We start from the raw sequence: 18,390 nt of genomic DNA on the forward strand, positions 1-18,390 counted from the left end.
AAGGTTTTCCCTTTTATATTTACGTTACCATGCATACTACATTATTTATAAAATACTGATGTGAAGTTTATTTTGCGAAAATACCTACCGGGATAGCTATAAATAAGCTACTTACTTACCTAGCACTGACGGAAGACGGCGGACGCCACCTGCTTGTGGGAGAAGAGGACCATCTGTAACAGGGTATCTGCGACGGTGGTAGGCGCTTCTTGGTAATAGGCTTTGAGGCCTGTATATCTGTTTCTGATTTCTGAACAAATCAACACAATAAGATAAGAAGTTACTAGCACCACCTTTTGCAGCTGGCTTTTCAAGAGAAAAATATTCTGAATACAATACAATCCTAGCTCCTTCAACTCCCAACTTTCCTTTCATGCATGAGAATTAGGTACAGAGATAGGTTCTTCCAGACCAACAATTTATATTACACAATTCAAGCAGGTCATAAAAACAATTTAGTGTTCTTTTACCTCAAAACCTAATTTTATTTCTAAATCCTAACTGAGGTTTGCAATAGTTCTCAAAAACATTCCTTCAGAATTCAGAAACATAGTTCATATAAACTGCTATACTTTGTCCCTATTAAAAATTAAGTAATATTCCAGCTTTGGGGGAAACTCTGGTACAATGATTATCAGATAATTTTACATCATTAAAGTAAATTTATTTTATCAAAGAATGCTGTTAAGTAAAAAGTTGCTTATGTTGTGAAACCTGACCTGTCATAAACTACACAAGTAAATACACAGACTTTACTAGAAAATCTGTCAATGAAAGGCACCTGACGAACCTGTGGAGAGTCTTTCACTTTGACCTTGGAAGATGTTTTCCTAGTCACCTCAAGGGAGGCCTCAGGGAGCCCCTCCACATTCGCCTCAGAGGGCACCTCCATGCTCTCCTCAGGGAGCACCTCCACACTCACCTCAGGCAGTGCCTCGAGGCCCTCGTTCTCCTCAGGCAGTGCCTCGAGGCCCTCGTTCTCCTCAGGCAGTGCCTCCAGGCCCTCGTTCTCCTCAGGCAGTGCCTCCAGGCCCTCGTTCTCCTCAGGCAGTGCCTCCAGGCCCTCGTTCTCCTCAGGCAGTGCCTCCAGGCCCTCGTTCTCCTCAGGCAGTGCCTCCAGGCCCTCGTTCTCCTCAGGCAGTGCCTCCAGGCCCTCGTTCTCCTCAGGCAGTGCCTCCAGGCCCTCGTTCTCCTCAGGCAGTGCCTCCAGGCCCTCGTTCTCCTCAGGCAGTGCCTCCAGGCCCTCGTTCTCCTCAGGCAGTGCCTCCAGGCCCTCGTTCTCCTCAGAAAGTGCCTCCAGGCTCTCGTTCTCCTCAGAAAGTGCCTCCAGGCTCTCGTTCTCCTCTGGGAGTGTTTCCATGCTGGCCTCAGGGGATGTTTCCACACTAGCCTCAGATGACACCTCTGCACTCACCTCAGAAGAGTCCGTGCTCACTTTGGGGGACGGGTCCACACTCACCTCCGGGGACGAATCCATGCTCACATCCGAGGAAAGATCCACACTCGCCTCAGGTGATGTTTCCACACTCTCAGGGTATGCTTCAAAGTTCATCCCAGGGAGCACTCCATAGCTCATCCCGGGAAGCGCTTCGTAGCTCGTCCCGGGGAGCGCTTCGTAGCTCGTCCCGGGGAGCGCTTCGTAGCTCGTCCCGGGAAGCGCTTCGTAGCTCATCCAGGGGAGCGCTTCGTAGCTCGTCCCGGGGAGCGCTTCGTAGCTCGTCCCGGGGAGCGCTTCGTAGCTCGTCCCGGGGAGCGCTTCGTAGCTCGTCCCGGGGAGCGCTTCCAAGCTTACCTTGGGAGATACTTCAACGCTCACCTCAGGAGGCACTTCCACACTCGCCATTGGGGGTGCTTCCACGCTTGTCTTGGAGGGTGTCTCTACTTTCTCGTGAGGAGGCATGGCCACTGTTGACTTGCAAGGCACTATGGTACTCTTCAATTCATGACTGCTGTTGCTAAGTAGGGGCATTCTTACATACTGGACTACACTGTGGATGTCTGTGGGTAAATGAAGACAGAGAGTGAACTATACTGCTAGACAACTGACAAGACAGAAGTGCACCAGGTAGCAGTATAAGAACAAAATGAGACTGCGTTCATCAGGAAATCACAGGGGTTACACACAACACAGAAATGTTTAGTGATCAGAGACAGTGGACTGAAGTGACACTTCAGAAGCACCACCACCAAGAGAGGCATTGTGGAAGCAATAGTACACTCCGGATGAAAAGAAAATGCTTTTCTAAAGCTGATGTTTACAATAAGCCATTTCTATTTTAAACACAGTAAAACTCAGAATGATTTTCATAGAAAATTATAAGAACTTCAACAGTTTTTAAAAGTAACCTATAGGAGTTCCCCTTGTGGCTCAGTGGGTTAAGAATCTAACATAGTATCAATGAGGATGCAGGTTTGATCGATCCCTGGCCCTGCTCGGTGGGTTAAGGCTCCAGCATTGCTGCAAGCTGCAGCATAGGTGGAAGATGTGGCTTGCATCCAACACTGCTGTGGCTGTGGTGTAGGCTGCCAGCTGCAGCTCCGATTTGAGCTCTAGCCCAGGAACTTCCATGTTCCACAGAAGTTCCATAAAAAGAAAAATAAATAAATAAATGTAATCTATAAACAACATCACCAGGGCCAGGGATCTTAGCATTACAAGTGATTGCATTAGACACACTATATATAATTGTCTTACAACAGACTGCAGGATTTCCCTTATGGCTTAGCAGGTTAAGGATCTGGCACTGTCATTGCTATGGCTTGGGTCACAGCTTGGGTTCGATCCCTGGCCTGGAAACTTTTACATGCCATGGGTGCAGCCCTCCCCCACCCCAAAAAAAGAAAAAAAAAAAAGGGAGTTCCTGTCATGGCTCAGTGGAAACGAATCTGACTAGCATCCATGAGGATGTGGGTTCGATCCCCAGCCTTGCTCAGTGGGTTAAGGATACAGCATTGCTGTAAGCTGTGGTGTAGGTCACAGACGTGGCTTGGATCTGGCATTGCAGTGGCTGTGGTGTAGGCTGACGGCTGTAGCTCCAATTTGACCCCTAGCCTGGAAACCTCCATATGCCATGGTTGTGGCTGTAAAAATAAAAAAACAAAAGTTTATTATAAAAGCAATAAATACTTAGTTTAGAAAAAAATTTAAATATAATTCCATTATGCTAATACCCACTGATAATTGAATGTTTTTCTTTGCATTCATTTTTTTTATAAAATGAGATCATAACTTGCTTTTGTTTAAACTCTATATATACCCTTTTCTATGTCCAAAAATTGCATTTTATTACTCTTAATGACTGCCTCAGTATAGTTCAAATTTTGTGTTGAATGTTTAGATCATATTTTCAGTATCATAAACAATGCTGTAGTAAGTAACTTCATACATTTTCATTTATTCATCTGATTTGTTCTTAGGGATAGCCTAGAAGAGAAATTACTAGAACAAAGATTATATACCTTTTAGAATGGCTTTTTTTTTTTTTTTCTGTCTTTTTAGGGCCTCACCCGCAGCATATGGAAGTTCCCAGGCTAGGGGCTGAATTGCAGCTGCAGCTGCCAGGCCTACGCCACAGCCACAGCAGTGCCATGGGTGGAATCCCAGCCGAGTCTGCAACTTACACCCCACCTCACAGCAACGCCAGATCCTTAACCCAATGAGCAAGGCCAGGGATCAAACCTGCAACCTCATGGTTCCTAGTTGGATTCGTTAACCACTGAGCCACAACGGGAACTCCGTAAATATTTTTTTAAAAGATATTTGATGGCGGCTTTATTAAGACTTGACAAATATAAGACTTGGTTATTTTTAATCCCTCACTTTCGGTAGAGAAAGCATTTTACTTACTATATGTATGTGCCTGAATAATCAAGTATTAAACACTGACAGTTTGTGCTACAGAAAATATAGTAAGTATAATATCAATTCCTTCCTTTCTCACAATTATTTTGAATAAATATAAGTTGGTTCTTCAAATGTGTGATAAGGCTAGATTTCTAATAGCTATAGAAATTTAAGACAAAATAATTGAGTTTTTTGATAGGAGTAATACATTAAAATGAAAGTGATTAGAGTATCTTACAATAAAGTAGGGGGAAACTGGCAGAGAATGATCTGCCATGCATTTAACTAGGCATAAACAAAGTTAGGAATTTGAACCAAGAGAAATAAAGCTGCATTACCACAAAGCCCATGATGGCACTTTGATTTACTAATCTTATGGCTATTGACAGGAAAAAAAAAAAGAGCAAAAGGAGTGGGGATATATTCTGGAAAGGAAAAAGTGGAGGAAAAGAGAGAAAATGGATGGGCACAATGCATCAGAGCTCTCCATTACTGAGAACTTACTACGTAGAGGCATGTCTAACACGAAATGTAACAAATAAATGAGAAAATCCATATAACCCTGAAGATGTTTTATTTTACCAACTATATTTACATTCTTAATTAAAAGCTAAAGAGCCAATCAATGTTATTCTTTCACATTTCAAGAAAAAAAAGAAGGGTGGAGTAGGAGACCTTCTCCTTTGATATTATTTGTTTTTCTGTATTTTTAAAATCCAATACTTTAACAGTACTGTGATACATTTAAGCACAGGTCAAGAAACCCACAGTTTTAAAATTTAACAGCAACCAAACTATCTCATCCTATAAATCACCCAGATAACTGCTCTACCATGCTAGAAATCACAAAATAAATAAGCAATATAAAATGTTGGATAGAATCACTCATTTGCAAAATACTGACTCAAATTATTTTTATGCCTTACTATAAAAAAAAATGATACAACCTACTTTTCAAACACAAATACTAACACTTTCAGGCTTTCCACCCCATGCTTGTTACCTGGAGTATCACTTTCAGAAATTAAAAACAAACTACTTTTGCTCATGGCTACTGACACGTTTGCTGAGATGAGCAGGCAACTGGTTAAATTATTCTCCCAAAGACTAGTATATAGCTGACAAACTAAATGATGAGAACAAACAAGAAAGATTCAGTGTGAGGTCTCACAGAGAAATGCAAAGCAAAGAAAGAGTGAACTGCTGCAAAGGGTAACTTTCCCAGCCTAAAAGCAGAGGCGGTGAGAGCCACACATACATAATAGGCTTGAACACTGCCTCCTGATGGACGGCACTGTTGGAGAAGAGAGGACCTGAGCACAGGGCAGAGGCCCCAGCACACCATGATAAACCCAAGGCAGGAAACTAGGTCATGTGCCTAAGAGAACCGTACCCAATGCATGGAGTCTCTGTGGAGGGATGCACATGTGGAGAAAAAACCTGTGCATGACAGAATGACTTTGACATGGATACCTACAGATAGACGCCACTGACAGCCATGATGGTCAAGTCCATTGCCAAAGCTCCAAGGGATTGAGTGATTTATTTTGTTAAAAGTATATTTTGCTGTAAATAGCGTGCTCCAATAAATTTTTATGTTCATAAAGATCCCTGTGACAATGACATTTTGTTACAACAGGATTTGACCTGAATCAATTAAGTGGTGAGTCTTCTATAAGTGAATGGTTCGGTATAAAACAGGAACAATCATGTCTCACAAAGAAAATTTAGCAGGGAAGGTATTAGAACCACTTTAAATAAAGAAGTATTTCAGTAATAATTATGAAGTCTTGCGTGTAGTAATCAGCAGTGAAAATACAGCCAAAGGCTAGATGCGGATTATGCTGTGAGCAACAGAGCAAAACTCTGAAGTTCAAACCGTGGCTGGTCACATAGAACTTCTACAAGCAAACTGATAAAGTGTTCGAAGGGAATCAAGTGCTTCAGGACAAATCTGTCTATACCAACATTCTATGGTCTAGTTCCTCAGCTTCATCACAGACGCCTTGCTCAGAGGAGGGCACAAGTATTATGTTTCACTTAAAGAGACTCTTCTGGCTTCAGCCAAATAAGCATGGCGCCAAAGTACATTTTTTAGTTAAAGAAGGGATATTTTGGCTTCTAACTTTTTGGAATGACTTAAGCAGCTCAATGTTGACATAAAAACACTTTAAAACCACTGTTTAAGATCAGTACTTAGAACTAACCAGTTGTTTTTTCTTCTACTTGTTCTATTTCCGTAGATGAATGCGGTTTGCTACATCTTCTATTCAAAGATGAGCTTCTCCTCTTTTTCGTTGTTTCTGGAGATCAAGGGCAAAGAAATATTATTTTTACAAGCTGTTCTAAATATATTATTTCAGTAGTGAGCCACTTATTTTTCCCAAACCTTTTTTTTATTTAATGATTTTTATTTTTTTCCATTATAGCTGTTTATACTGTTCTGTCAATTTTGTACTGTACAGCAAGGTGACCCAGTCACAAATACACATATTCATTCCTTTTTCTCACATTACCATGCTCCATCACCAAACCTTTTATCTTCTCTACTTTGCTTGTAAGAATTTATTTAAATTTCAAGTATTATGTAGAGATTCTACATGTCCAAACTTAAAACTACTAAGTTACCTAAAATAAATAAAATTTAGGAAACAGTAAAAATTAAGAGGGAAAACATCTAACACTAACTGATAACATCAAAGTTCCCAAATTAGAAAAACACAACATTTAATTTTGGGTACAGCCCATGACATCTACTACTAAAATAATTTAACATTTTAGGTATTAACTAGTACTTTTAAAATAATATTGCTCATTAACATTTGGTATAGATGTCACAATTTTAGCAACTCAAACCAGTCAAAAGGGAAAATAATCTCTTTTGTATAGAGGCTTCTCCATTTCACTTGAAATATTCTGGCTCAGAATGTTGTTGATGAATGTTTAAAAAAGAAGTTCTCTTTTGGAGACCTATAAATTAAAGTACATATTGAATATAGCATCATTTGAATATTCTTTTTTTTAATTTTTTTTTTGTCTTTTTGCTATTTCTTTGGGGCCGCTCCCACGGCATATGGAGGTTCCCAGGCTAGGGGTCCAATTGGAGCTGTAGCCGCCGGCCTACGCCAGAGCCACAGCAACTCGGGATCCGAGCTGCGTGTGCAACCTACACCACAGCTCACGGCAACGCCGGATCGTTAACCCACTGAGCAAGGGCAGGGACCGAACCCGCAACCTCATGGTTCTTGGTCGGATTCGTTAACCACTGCGCCACGACGGGAACTCCTCATTTGAATATTCTTGAATTGAATTGTAATTATACAGCATGAACCACAGAAGTATAATCAATTCGATCATGTGGTGAAATAACCTGTCACTTATTACCACACTGCAATAAATGACAAAATAGTGTGAACAGTTATTGTGAGTCAGCAATAAGCAGAAGAAAAAGACATTGTTTTAATCAGCCAAGATTTAAAATAGAGCTATTTAGGAGTTTCCATTGTGGCTCAGTGGTTAACGAATCCAACTAGGAACCACAAGGTCTCGCTCAGCGGGTTAAAGATCTGGCGTTGCAGTGAGCTGTGGTGTAGGTCGCAGACGCGGCTCAGATCTGGTGTTGCTGTGGCTGTGGTGTAGGCCGACGGCTAAAGCTCCAATTAGACCCCTAGCCTGGGAACCTCCATATGCCGCTGGTGCGGCCCTAGAAAAGGCAAACAAACAAACCAAAAAAACCCCACAGGGCTATTTAAAATATCACAGGTTATAATGAGGTCCTGCTGTATAGCACAGGCAACTATATCCAGTCATTTGTGATGGAAAATGATGGAGGATAAACTGAGAAAAAGAATGTGTATATATAACTGGGTCACACTGCTGTACAGCAGAAATTGACAGAACATTATAAATCAACAACAATAAAAAATATTTAAAAATCACATGGTACATTATGAACTTCATTTGAGTTTGAAATGTTCACCTCTCTGGATTGAACAGGTTTCCTTTCAATCTGAAGGCATTTTACAAAGGCAAGCCACTGACAATATTGATTTTATTTTCCCAGAATCATTAATTATAGCAGTCATCATTTCAGAGTGCACAAAATACACTATACCTTTAAGCAAGTTATTTCAAAAAGAATCTTCCACATATACCTTTCTGTATTAAAAACTAGTAAAGAAATGATGTTAAAAGTTACTTGAAGGGAGTTCCCCTCATGGCTCAGTGGTTGACAAATCCGACTAGGAACCATGAGGTGGCGGGTTTGATCCCTGGCCTCGGTCAGTGGGTTGAGGATCCGGCGTTGCTGTGAGCTGTAGTGTAGGTCGCAGATACTTGATCTGTTGCTGTGGCCAGCGACTGTAGCTCTGATTCGACCCCTAGCCTGGGAACCTCCATATGCCACGGGTGTGGCCCTCAAAAGACAAAAGACAAAAAAAAAGTTACTTGGAATTGCTCCTTCAGTGTAATTTAGTTAATTACCTTGAAAGTCATCTACTGTCCCTTCTTTTTCTGTCTCTCATTAATACAGCAGGTACACATATTAATGAAAGCACACTAGTGTTTGCTCATTATATTAAACATGCAATAAACCTCTGTGGAAGAAATCTCTGTGAATTTCTCCAAGCAATTAGATAGTAAAACATGGTTACTGCTTGTGAAACAATTAAGATAAATTAAATTGAGGAGTTCCTGTCGTGGCGCAGTGGTTAACGAATCCGACTAGGAACCATGACGTTGCGGGTTCAGTCCCTGGCCTTGCTCAGTGGGTTAGGGATCCGGCGTTGCCGTGAGCTGTGGTGTAGGTTGCAGACGCGGCTCGGATCCCGAGTTGCTGTGGCTCTGGCGTAGGCCGGCGGCTACAGCTCCAATTTGACCCCTAGCCTGGGAACCTCCATATGCCACGGAAGCAGCCCAAAGAAATAGCAAAAAGACACACACAAAAAAAAGATAAATTAAATTGAAAGTACATAAACATGACATTGCAATGAATGTTACCTAATTTTTCTAAAGGATTGAGTTGGCGAATAATGACCGGCAAGGTGCTAGAGAAAACCTTCCCACACTAATCTATGAATGAACCTGGATAAAAGTGCTCAGGGAAAGCATATTGAGAGTAAGGGTGGAAAGTGGATCAACTGACAAACAACAACCAAAAGACTTCTCAAGTTCATCATTGGAAAATTTAAGAGTTCTGAAAGTACACATAACATAATGTAAGTATGAACAAAACAAAAATCCTTTTCAACAGTTCCTGGTGGCTCAGCAGGTTAAGGATACAGCGTTTCACTGCTGTGCACAGGTTTGATCCTGCAGGCCGAGGGCGTGGCCAAAAAATCCTTTTGAAAACATTAAAGCTATAATATTTAGACTTCCCATCATGGCTCAACAGAAACAAATCTGACTGGATCCATGAGGACACAGGGTCGATCCCTGTCCTCACTCAGTGAGTTAAGGATCTGGCGTTGCCTCGAGCTGTGGTGTAGGTCGAAGGTGTGGCTTGGATCCCGAGTTGCCTTGGCTGTGGCGTAGGCCTAGCGGCTGCAGCTCCAATCCAACCCCTAGCCTGGGAACTTCCATATGCTTGGCCCTAAAAAGACCAGGGGAAAAAAAAAAAAAAGCTGTAATTAAATTTAGACTAAAATAGAAACCTTTCCTACTAATTTAACCACTGCTACAATTAATTAATTAATTATACTTTAAATGAGATCCAGAAACTTTTCCTACACTGGAATTTTAGAGCAATCAGCATTGCTCAAAAAAACGTCAAGGCACCTAATAATATGAAAGAAACATTTTAAATTCAAACTATAATTATGCCCATATTTTTCAATTCACAGGGCACAAAAGTGGTATTTTTTTCTTTTTATGAAAGTTTGAGGGAATGATGTAGAATATGTTTGCCACATCTTTTTCCTGCCAAGATCACTTTTGTTTTTTCCTTTAGAAAGAAAAAGGGACTTGTTTTTTTGATGAATATGGGTGCCTAATCCATTATAATTATGTCCTACAAGTACTATGTCCTACAAGCCAGAAATAGTCACTGACAAACACATTCGCGTACAGTTTTTTTAAAAAACAAAGAACACTAATTTAAAGGGAAAATGCCAGGAGTAAAACATATCTGAGGTATTCATAGTAGGTAACTTTGTTTTATTTTAAAGAATACTGCATTACCTCTACAAAGAGTTGTAAAGTGGAGCTTAGCAATACTTCTCTCATTAAACACTGTTGTCATTTTATTTGCTTTGGGGGAAAACATGGACTAGTTACTGGAATTTACAATTTAAATTCCATGATCTGGAGTTCCTGTTGTGGCTCAGAGGTTAACGAACCTGACTAGCATCCATGAGGACACGGGTTTGATCCCTGACCTTGCTCAATGGGTTAAGGATCCCATGTTGCCAGGAGCTGTGGTGTAGGCTGTAGACGTGACTTGGATTCTGGTGTAGGCCAGTGGCTACAGCTCCAATTGGGTCCCTAGCCTGGGAACCTCCATACACCACTGGTGCGGCCCTAAAAAGCAAAAAAAAAAACCAAAAAAACAAAAAAAACACCATAATCCATCCATCAAATGACCAAAACATAAACCTTAAAAAGGCAATTTCGGAGTTCCCGTCGTGGCTTAGTGGTTAATGAATCCGACTAGGAACCATGAGGTTGCGGGTTCGGTCCCTGGCCTTGCTCAGTGGCTTAGGGATCCGGCATTGCCGTGAGCTGTGGTGTGGGTTGCAGATGCGGCTCGGATCCCGAGTTGCTGTGGCTGTGGTGTAGGCCGGCGGCTGCAGCTCCGATTAGACCCCTAGCCTGGGAACATCCATATGCCGCAGGAGTGGCCCAAGAAATGGCTAAAAGACCAAAAAGAAAAAAAAAAAAGGCAATTTCTTGGAGTCTTAATTACAAAACCAGGAAGGTAATTATGCTTGTCTGTCAACTTAATGAAGCTTATCAATCTGTCCACTGCTATACATATGCTATTATTTTCCTTAAAAGAAGTAATATTCATGAAACCTAATGGAATGAGTTTACAGGTTAGATAGAATATGAATTAAAGTAATTTACTGTGCCACTTAATGGCTATGTATTTTGGTCAAAATGTTTCATATTTTATACTGATAAAAATATAAAACAGTAATGACCATCTCTATTACAAAACAACGTGATGCTCTTTTGAAACAAATCTAAATGTTCTACAACCTAAATAGGTGGTACTGTAGAAATACATGTAAAGAATGGATTTCACTGGTTTGAAACACAGTAGGATACATGAAATAACTACTCACTCTTGGCAACAGAATTTTGAAGACCTGCAGGTGACATTTGCTTGTGTAAACCAGAAGTCCCCTCTTTAAGCTTTTCAATTAATATATAACATTATTGGCTGAGAAAATATATAATGTCTACTGAACTCATATTTTAAAAAGCCTTATTCGCTGAAACAAAATGAGGTCATGACATAGTTCTATGGAGCATAAACATGCATTAATTAGGTATACAATGTTCATTGTCGTCATTCCTTAAATAAAAACTGTATCAATTTAACTTACATTTTATGAAATTTTGTAGAATTATGTCCATACATATTTTTTAAAATAAAAAGTTAAAAATAATTGGAATAACAAGGTCCTATTACATAGCACAGGGAACTATATTCGATGTCTTATAATAAACCAGAATGGAAAAGAATTTGAAAAAGAATATATGTACATATGTGTACATATAGTACATCAATAGTAAACAGGACAATTTTTTTTTTTAATTTGCACTGGATAAAGCTGTGAGAGCTATTAATTAATTACTAATCATTTTTATACTGATTACAAGTTTAAATGGTTAAGATTTTGGATATAGTGGATAAAATAATTATAAAATCTCACCTGTTTCTTCGGCAATTTTATGACATTTATTTATTTTTAATTAATTAATTAATTAATTAATTTAATTTTTGGCCACACCCTCAGTATGTGGAAGTTCCTGGGCCACGGAAAGAACCTAAGCCACAGCAGTGACAACACGGTATCCTTAACCCGCTGTGCCATGAGGGATCGCCACCTGACACCAATTTAACTGCAGCCAAAGAGTACGTGGCAGTATTTACTAGGAATACAGAGCTCACAACCTTGTTATAAATGCAACCTTACACGAATAGCCAGTATTTACATATGAACATTACTGAACTTAAAAGTTGAACAGTTGTATTAATTACCAGTTTTATCCTCAGAATTTATTGTGGAAGAGCTGACTGCTGTCCAGCCTTCCCATGACCATCTTTTTTGACAATCAACACGGCTGCTGCTGCGTTCCAATGTACGATAAAAGACGGCTTTGAATTTCTCCTATTTAAAAATAAATGCCAACAAATTTTTACATATGCATTATATGGTTAGCACGATTTTGATCTGTGGGTTATAAAACACTCCCAAAACCAAATTCTTCTATCAGACATATTTTTTAAAATAAAAAGTTAAAAATAATTGGAATAACAAGGTCCTATTACATAGCACAGGGAACTATATTCGATGTCTTATAATAAACCAGAATGGAAAAGAATTTGAAAAAGAATATATGTACATATAACTGAATCCCTTTGTTGTATACCAAACACTAACACAACACTGTAAATCAACTATTCGTCAATAGAAAAAAATAACTGGATATGTCTCATCTATCAATCCATACAAGGCCTTCTCTTGAATAACTAGGTTTTAATCTTATGGACATGAATTGAGGAACTGACTGTGTTTCTCTCTTTGCTTATTATCATGAGAGTATTTAGAACCGCATGTGTGCGTGTATATGACTGAGTCCCCCTGCTGTGCAACAGAAACTGGCACAACATTGTAGACCAACTAGACTTTCATTAAACACTAAATGAACAGAACCAAAAGTATGTCCTATTCTAGCAACTATAAAAAGACTGAGTGGTACCCTTTGGTTGTATGTCAATCATTCCTTATGTTTTATAATTTCCCCCTCTGTTTGATTCCCTCAACATTATTTTCTCATCTCGTTGTGCTATGTCTTTTTAAAAATACACCTTAAATTCTTTGCAGAGTGAGGCAGGAAAAAAATCAACTATCACACATGTAAGTGAAATCTATGCCAGATCATCTATTATACCCACATTTGTAACATCTTAATTTCTGGGGGTAACTAATCAACTTTTCAAAAAGAGATATGTTTGTCTTGACCTCAGCTTCAGTTTAAACTGTGCAGGATAATAGCTCTACAAATGTAAATGCTACAATGTGGTACAACAAAGGCAGTGACTCATAGGAACAGAGTGCCAAAGACACCAAAACAGAGTCCAGAGAGGCAAAGAGAGAGCAGCAGGGCCACAAAACAACAGAGACAAAGACAGGAAAGAGAGGGGAGCAAGGGAGAGAGAACACACACAAGAGGGAGCCAGGGAAGCGTGGGAGAACACAAGGGCTCTGATTTGGCTGGAGTGCTGAGAAGGAAGCTGGTCAGGGTCAGGTGCAGGCCAGTGGGGATCAGCAAAGGCCTGCCGGCTGGCCTGAAAATACTAGGCAATGGGACAACACCCTTTGGTAGGGGAGAAAGCTGTTCAGAGCAAAACCAGGCATCAGGCACCCTCTGGGCCTGTTCTGCAGGCGGACAGGGCTGTCCTTCTGGATGGTCAAGGCTCCTCTTTACCTTCAACTCAGGGTCTGATCAGGACTGGGCAAGAGCTGCTACCACTGAAGGAAAGAAGAAAGGAAGAGTTGGAATTGGTTCCCTTTCTACACAAGGGCCCACTATAGGCAGAGAATGGGAAACAAGTATTGCAGAGCCACACAACACAGTGTATCAATAGATTAACAGGCTGGGAAAACATTTACCCTTTCCTCCTGTAATTTGTCTTTTCTCCTTTTTTCTACAGATATTCTCCGTTGTTCATCCCTTTCTTTTTGTTCTCGCAACTTTCGTTGCTTTTCTTCCGTTTGTTTTTCATATAGGATCTTAGACTTTCTTTCTTTTTCAAGTAGTTGTGTTTCTTTATTAGCTGAAATATTCCAAATGCAAGGTAAGAGCCAAGAAAATATTTGTTTTCCACATTACAGACAGAGAAGGAAAAAGTTGATATATTTTATTCTCTTTCTTAAAAATAATATAACCCATGCTAATAACTAAAGATTAATAAAGTGAACAGATATGGCAATGAAAGAATCATTTCCACTGGGTGTTCATTTAACTCCCAAGAAACGAATTGGCTTAAATGATTCTCCTCCTGTCTGAGCCAAAATCCCAAATTCAGAAGAAATATTTTCTTTTTTGTGATGTTTCTGCTGACTTGAGCTGAAGTCAAAACCCACCAGATTAACATGCTATACATTAAGAATCAAAAACAAAAAAAAAACAAAAAAACAGGGCCAGAATATGTTTTTTTCCCTTCTACTAGGAAACTTCTCTTCAAAGGCCACATCCAGACAGATAATAATGAGCATGTCCGTTTGACCTTCACCGGCTTAGGCACATTCCACATTATTGAACAGCAAGATGTTTTCCTACATTCAGTTTCCCTCAGTAAAGCCTGGAGAGCATTTACGCAGTTGTAAAATACTCTTCTAAAGAGTTACAGAAGAAACCGCTCCTCAACAAAAACAAAGACAACTGCTATTCCATTTGAATGAAGTTGAGCACTAGTTTTGCAATGGATTTACAAAACCAGATGGGAAAAATACAAAGCTGAAAAAGGTGCTCCCACGGTGTAGGAAGATCATTCTTCTAGATCCTAACTGATACAAAGTTACACTTGAGAAGCATAGCAATCAATCAGTGAAAGATACCGTATCAATGTTAGCATTACTAGTAACTTCATTTTGGTTTTTAAGAGTCATTTTTATTAAAATCCCATTTTCAAGGAAGAAATTCTCATGGCTTAGTCTTCAGAAAATTAAAGCTAACAGAAACTATCAGTTTGAAAATAAAATAATTTGGTCAAATATTTTTATGGACCATCTTTATCTAATTCAGTTTAAGTTTTTAATCCAATATAATACATACTATAAAAAGTACAATCTATCATACAAACAGGTTAAAAAGTTAAGTAAAATCACTTCATAAAATCACCTTAATATAAAATTTATTTAAAAAATATTAAAATATTGAATATTTTTAAAAGTCTAAAATATACCATCTTCTTGTCTTTTTTTCTCTTCTCTGCGCTCCTTCGCTAATCGTTGTTTTATATCATTTTTAAGCACAGATCCATCTAGTACTAGAAAAAAAAAAACACAGACATAACAGACATTAATAGCATATCTAACTTTAAGAATATGACACTTGGAGTTCATGTCCCAGCGGAAACAAATCCGACTAGGAACCATGAGGTTTCGGGTTCAGTTCCTGGCCTTGCTCTGTGGGTTAAGGATCCGGCGTTGCCATGAGCTGTGGTGTAGGCCGCAGATGCAGCTCAGATCTGGTGTTGCTGCGGCTGTGGTGTAGGCTGGCGGCAACAGCTCCAATTAGACCCCTAGCCTGGGAACTTCCACATGTCGTAGGTGTGGCCCTAAAAAAGGACAAGAGACAAAAAAAAAAAAAAGAATATAACACTTTGACATCTATCAAGGCATCTAGAAATTATACCTGGTTTAAAGGATGGCTTCATATTTGAGGATTGGGATGGGAGAGTGTTAAAGCCCCTCTGATTCCGTCTTTCTTCAGCAATGGCATTGGCAGCAGCAGCTACAATACAGGGTGATAAAGGAAAGGGGTTAGATATTAAGAATACAAACAGCTAATCCTGGGGCAGCAAAGCACAGCCAATTGTATCTTGGCTAATAAAAGATAGCAAAATTATGACCAATTATGCTGGGTCAACAAAGACAAACTGAGTGAGTGCCTATGAGATTCAAGAACAATTTAACAAATAATTAAAAGTGTTTACTATGGACATGCCAGTCTATCTGCATGCATAGAGAGCTGTTAGTGGAAGTAGCACCACAAGCTGGTGGATGAGTAGGAGCTAATGATGAACAGCTTTCAAACATGCCTCAGACAAGAACAAGTTCTAGAAAAACTGAGAGGGCAAGGATTTGGAGAAAACATTTTGCCATATAAGTAGGGGAATTTAGAAAAGATTTGCAGTGTATGGATCTGAATTTGGAAGCAAAAGTGTCAACAGTGAGAGCCTCAGAGATTGGGCCCAATATTAAGAAGTACATCTATAAATCATCTAGATCAGGAGCTTTCTACCCCGGCTGCACACCAGAGTCACCCAAACTGGTTTTTCTTTTTTTTTTTTTTTTTGCTATTTCTTGGGCCGCTCCTGCGGCATATGGAGGTTCCCAGGCTAGGGGTCGAATCGGAGCTGTAGCCACCGGCCCACGCCAGAGCCACAGCAACGTGGGATCCGAGCCGCGTCTGCAACCTGCACCACAGCTCACGGCAACGCCGGATCGTTAACCCACTGAGCAAGGGCAGGGACCGAACCTGCCACCTCATGGTTCCTAGTCGGATTCGTTAACCACTGCGCCACGATGGGAACTCCCTAAACTGGTTTTTTTTTAATGATTTTTATTTTTTTCCATTATAGCTGGTTTACAGTGTTCTGTCAATTTTCTACTGTATAGTAAGGTGACCCAGTTATACACACATGTATACATTCTTTTTTCTCACATTATCATGCTCCACCATAAGTGACCATAGTCTCTGGTGCTAACAGGAGGATCTCATTGCTAATCCATTCCAGAGGCAATAGTCTCAATCTATTAACCCCAAACCCAAACTGTTTTTAAAGAAATAAGCGGAGTTTCCATCATGGTGCAGCAGAAACGAATCTGACTAGGAACCATGAGGTTGCGGGTTTGCTCCCTGGCCTCGCTCAGTGGTTTAAGGATCTGGTGTTGCCATGAGCTGTGGTGTAGGTCACAGGCAAAGCTTGGATCTGGTGTTGCTGTGGCTCTGGCGCAGGCTGGCAGCTACAGCTCCGATTCGACCCCTAACCTGGGAACCTCCATATGCTGCAGGTGCAGCCCTAAAAGGACAAAAAAAAAAAAAAAAAAAAAAAAGAAAAGAAAAGAAAAGAAAGAAATTAGCAATGTCTTCTCCCCACTTCCACTCTCTAACAGTGGGGTACTGGCCTCTGCAAAAAACTGTTCTGATGCAAGGTAAAGGTGGAGACACACTCAATGAATTTCCAATGTCATGGTGTTATCCTAGGTAGGAAAATGTCAAGCAAATAAATTATGATACAAATTTACACACCTTGTGTAAACAGGTAGAAAATGGTAAATAAACTAAAATTCTAGGATGATACACATACAAGTTATTATTGGGGAATTCCCTGAACTTTTTCTTTTTTTTTTTTTTTTTTTTTGGTTCCCTGACCGGGAAACGAATTCCCTGAACTTTTTAATTCCATATATGGTGGTATCTAAAATGCCCCACGATACTGGGCATCCTCAGGAAAGAGCTGGGGAATAACACTGAAAACTCTCTTCTACCCTTATATAAAAGCATATCACAAAAAATACAACAGTTGAAGATGAGCAATTGAAATAAGGGAATAGGAAGACTACGGACTTTTGAGATTTTAGTTGCCACTGAGGAAGGATATCTGGGAGCCATTTAACAGAGTAACCTTGAAAGCAACATCACAATTGCTGCCATAGGAATTGCCTTTCAAAAGGGAAAAAGGATTTTTTTAAATCCCAGAGGCCTAACAGCTCAGATAAATAATCCATGAATCTAGATAAATCTGAAGATTAGACTCTTCTCAGCTTCCTAAAGTTATTTAACCAGCATCAGTTTTGTGGACAATTACCCTCTGAATTTGAGTACTAGTATATTAAGAAAATTCTTAAATATAGTCTATAAGTTAATCAAATATCACCCGACACATCCCTCTCCCATTCACAGCATTTCTGTGTGAACACAGAGAAAACCACTGTTGTTTTCACACATTTGGTTTTCCTGATTAAAAGTCCTAAGGAAAGTCCACATTTTGGTACAAGTTAGTTGCCATAAGGACAATTTCCCTCAAAATGTACCAGATTAAAAGGTCTCATTAATCAGAAATAACCTTAGAAGTAGCTGTGGTGTGAATAATGAACCAAATCATATGAAGGTTATAATATCAAATCTGATTTTTCGAACTTTACATCCAAATTCCTACTGGCAAGAAATACATTCACCAAAAAGACAGGCTCTAAAAATTATTTGAAGTGCCCAGGTAACAGGGGAAAGCCTTTATGTGTGGACTTAACAGAATGAACATTTTAGCCAACTCCATTCCCAGAAGGAATTTACTTAATTTACATTATAGCAACATAAAGTGCGATAGAATATTTCTGTAGGGGTTTTTTTGTTTGTTTTTTTTAGGGCATATGGAGGTTCCCAGGCTAGGGGTCGAATCAGAGCTACAGCTGCCAGCCTACAACAAGCCACAGCAACACCGGATCCTTAATGAGGCCAGGTATCAAAACTGCATCCTCATGGGTGCTAGTCAGATTCATTCCCATTGAGCCATGACGGGAACTCCTATTTCCGCAGTTTTTATACTAACTCTAAATCCCAAATTAAAAGTTATCTTTTGCCTGCAG

At 39.7% G+C, this 18,390-nt stretch overlaps 1 protein-coding gene across 5 annotated transcripts in view; it reads right to left on the reverse strand.

Moving 5' to 3' along the window:
- MAP7D3 (MAP7 domain containing 3) overlaps positions 1-18,390 on the reverse strand; it is a 49,394-nt gene that overhangs the window by 27,672 nt on the left and 3,332 nt on the right. For all 5 annotated transcript variants that reach the window (XM_047765187.1, XM_047765188.1, XM_047765186.1 and 2 more), the window contains exons 2-8: positions 15,434-15,532; positions 14,982-15,065; positions 13,687-13,850; positions 12,051-12,180; positions 6,052-6,147; positions 923-1,998; positions 120-250 (exon numbers count right to left, since the gene is read on the reverse strand). In XM_047765187.1, the coding sequence (XP_047621143.1) occupies positions 120-250; positions 923-1,998; positions 6,052-6,147; positions 12,051-12,180; positions 13,687-13,850; positions 14,982-15,065; positions 15,434-15,532 (1,780 nt within the window). The remainder of the gene's footprint in view (positions 1-119; positions 251-922; positions 1,999-6,051; positions 6,148-12,050; positions 12,181-13,686; positions 13,851-14,981; positions 15,066-15,433; positions 15,533-18,390) is intronic.

This window comes from Phacochoerus africanus, chromosome X (genome assembly GCF_016906955.1).
Source record: "Phacochoerus africanus isolate WHEZ1 chromosome X, ROS_Pafr_v1, whole genome shotgun sequence".
NCBI classification, from domain to species: domain Eukaryota; kingdom Metazoa; phylum Chordata; class Mammalia; order Artiodactyla; family Suidae; genus Phacochoerus; species Phacochoerus africanus.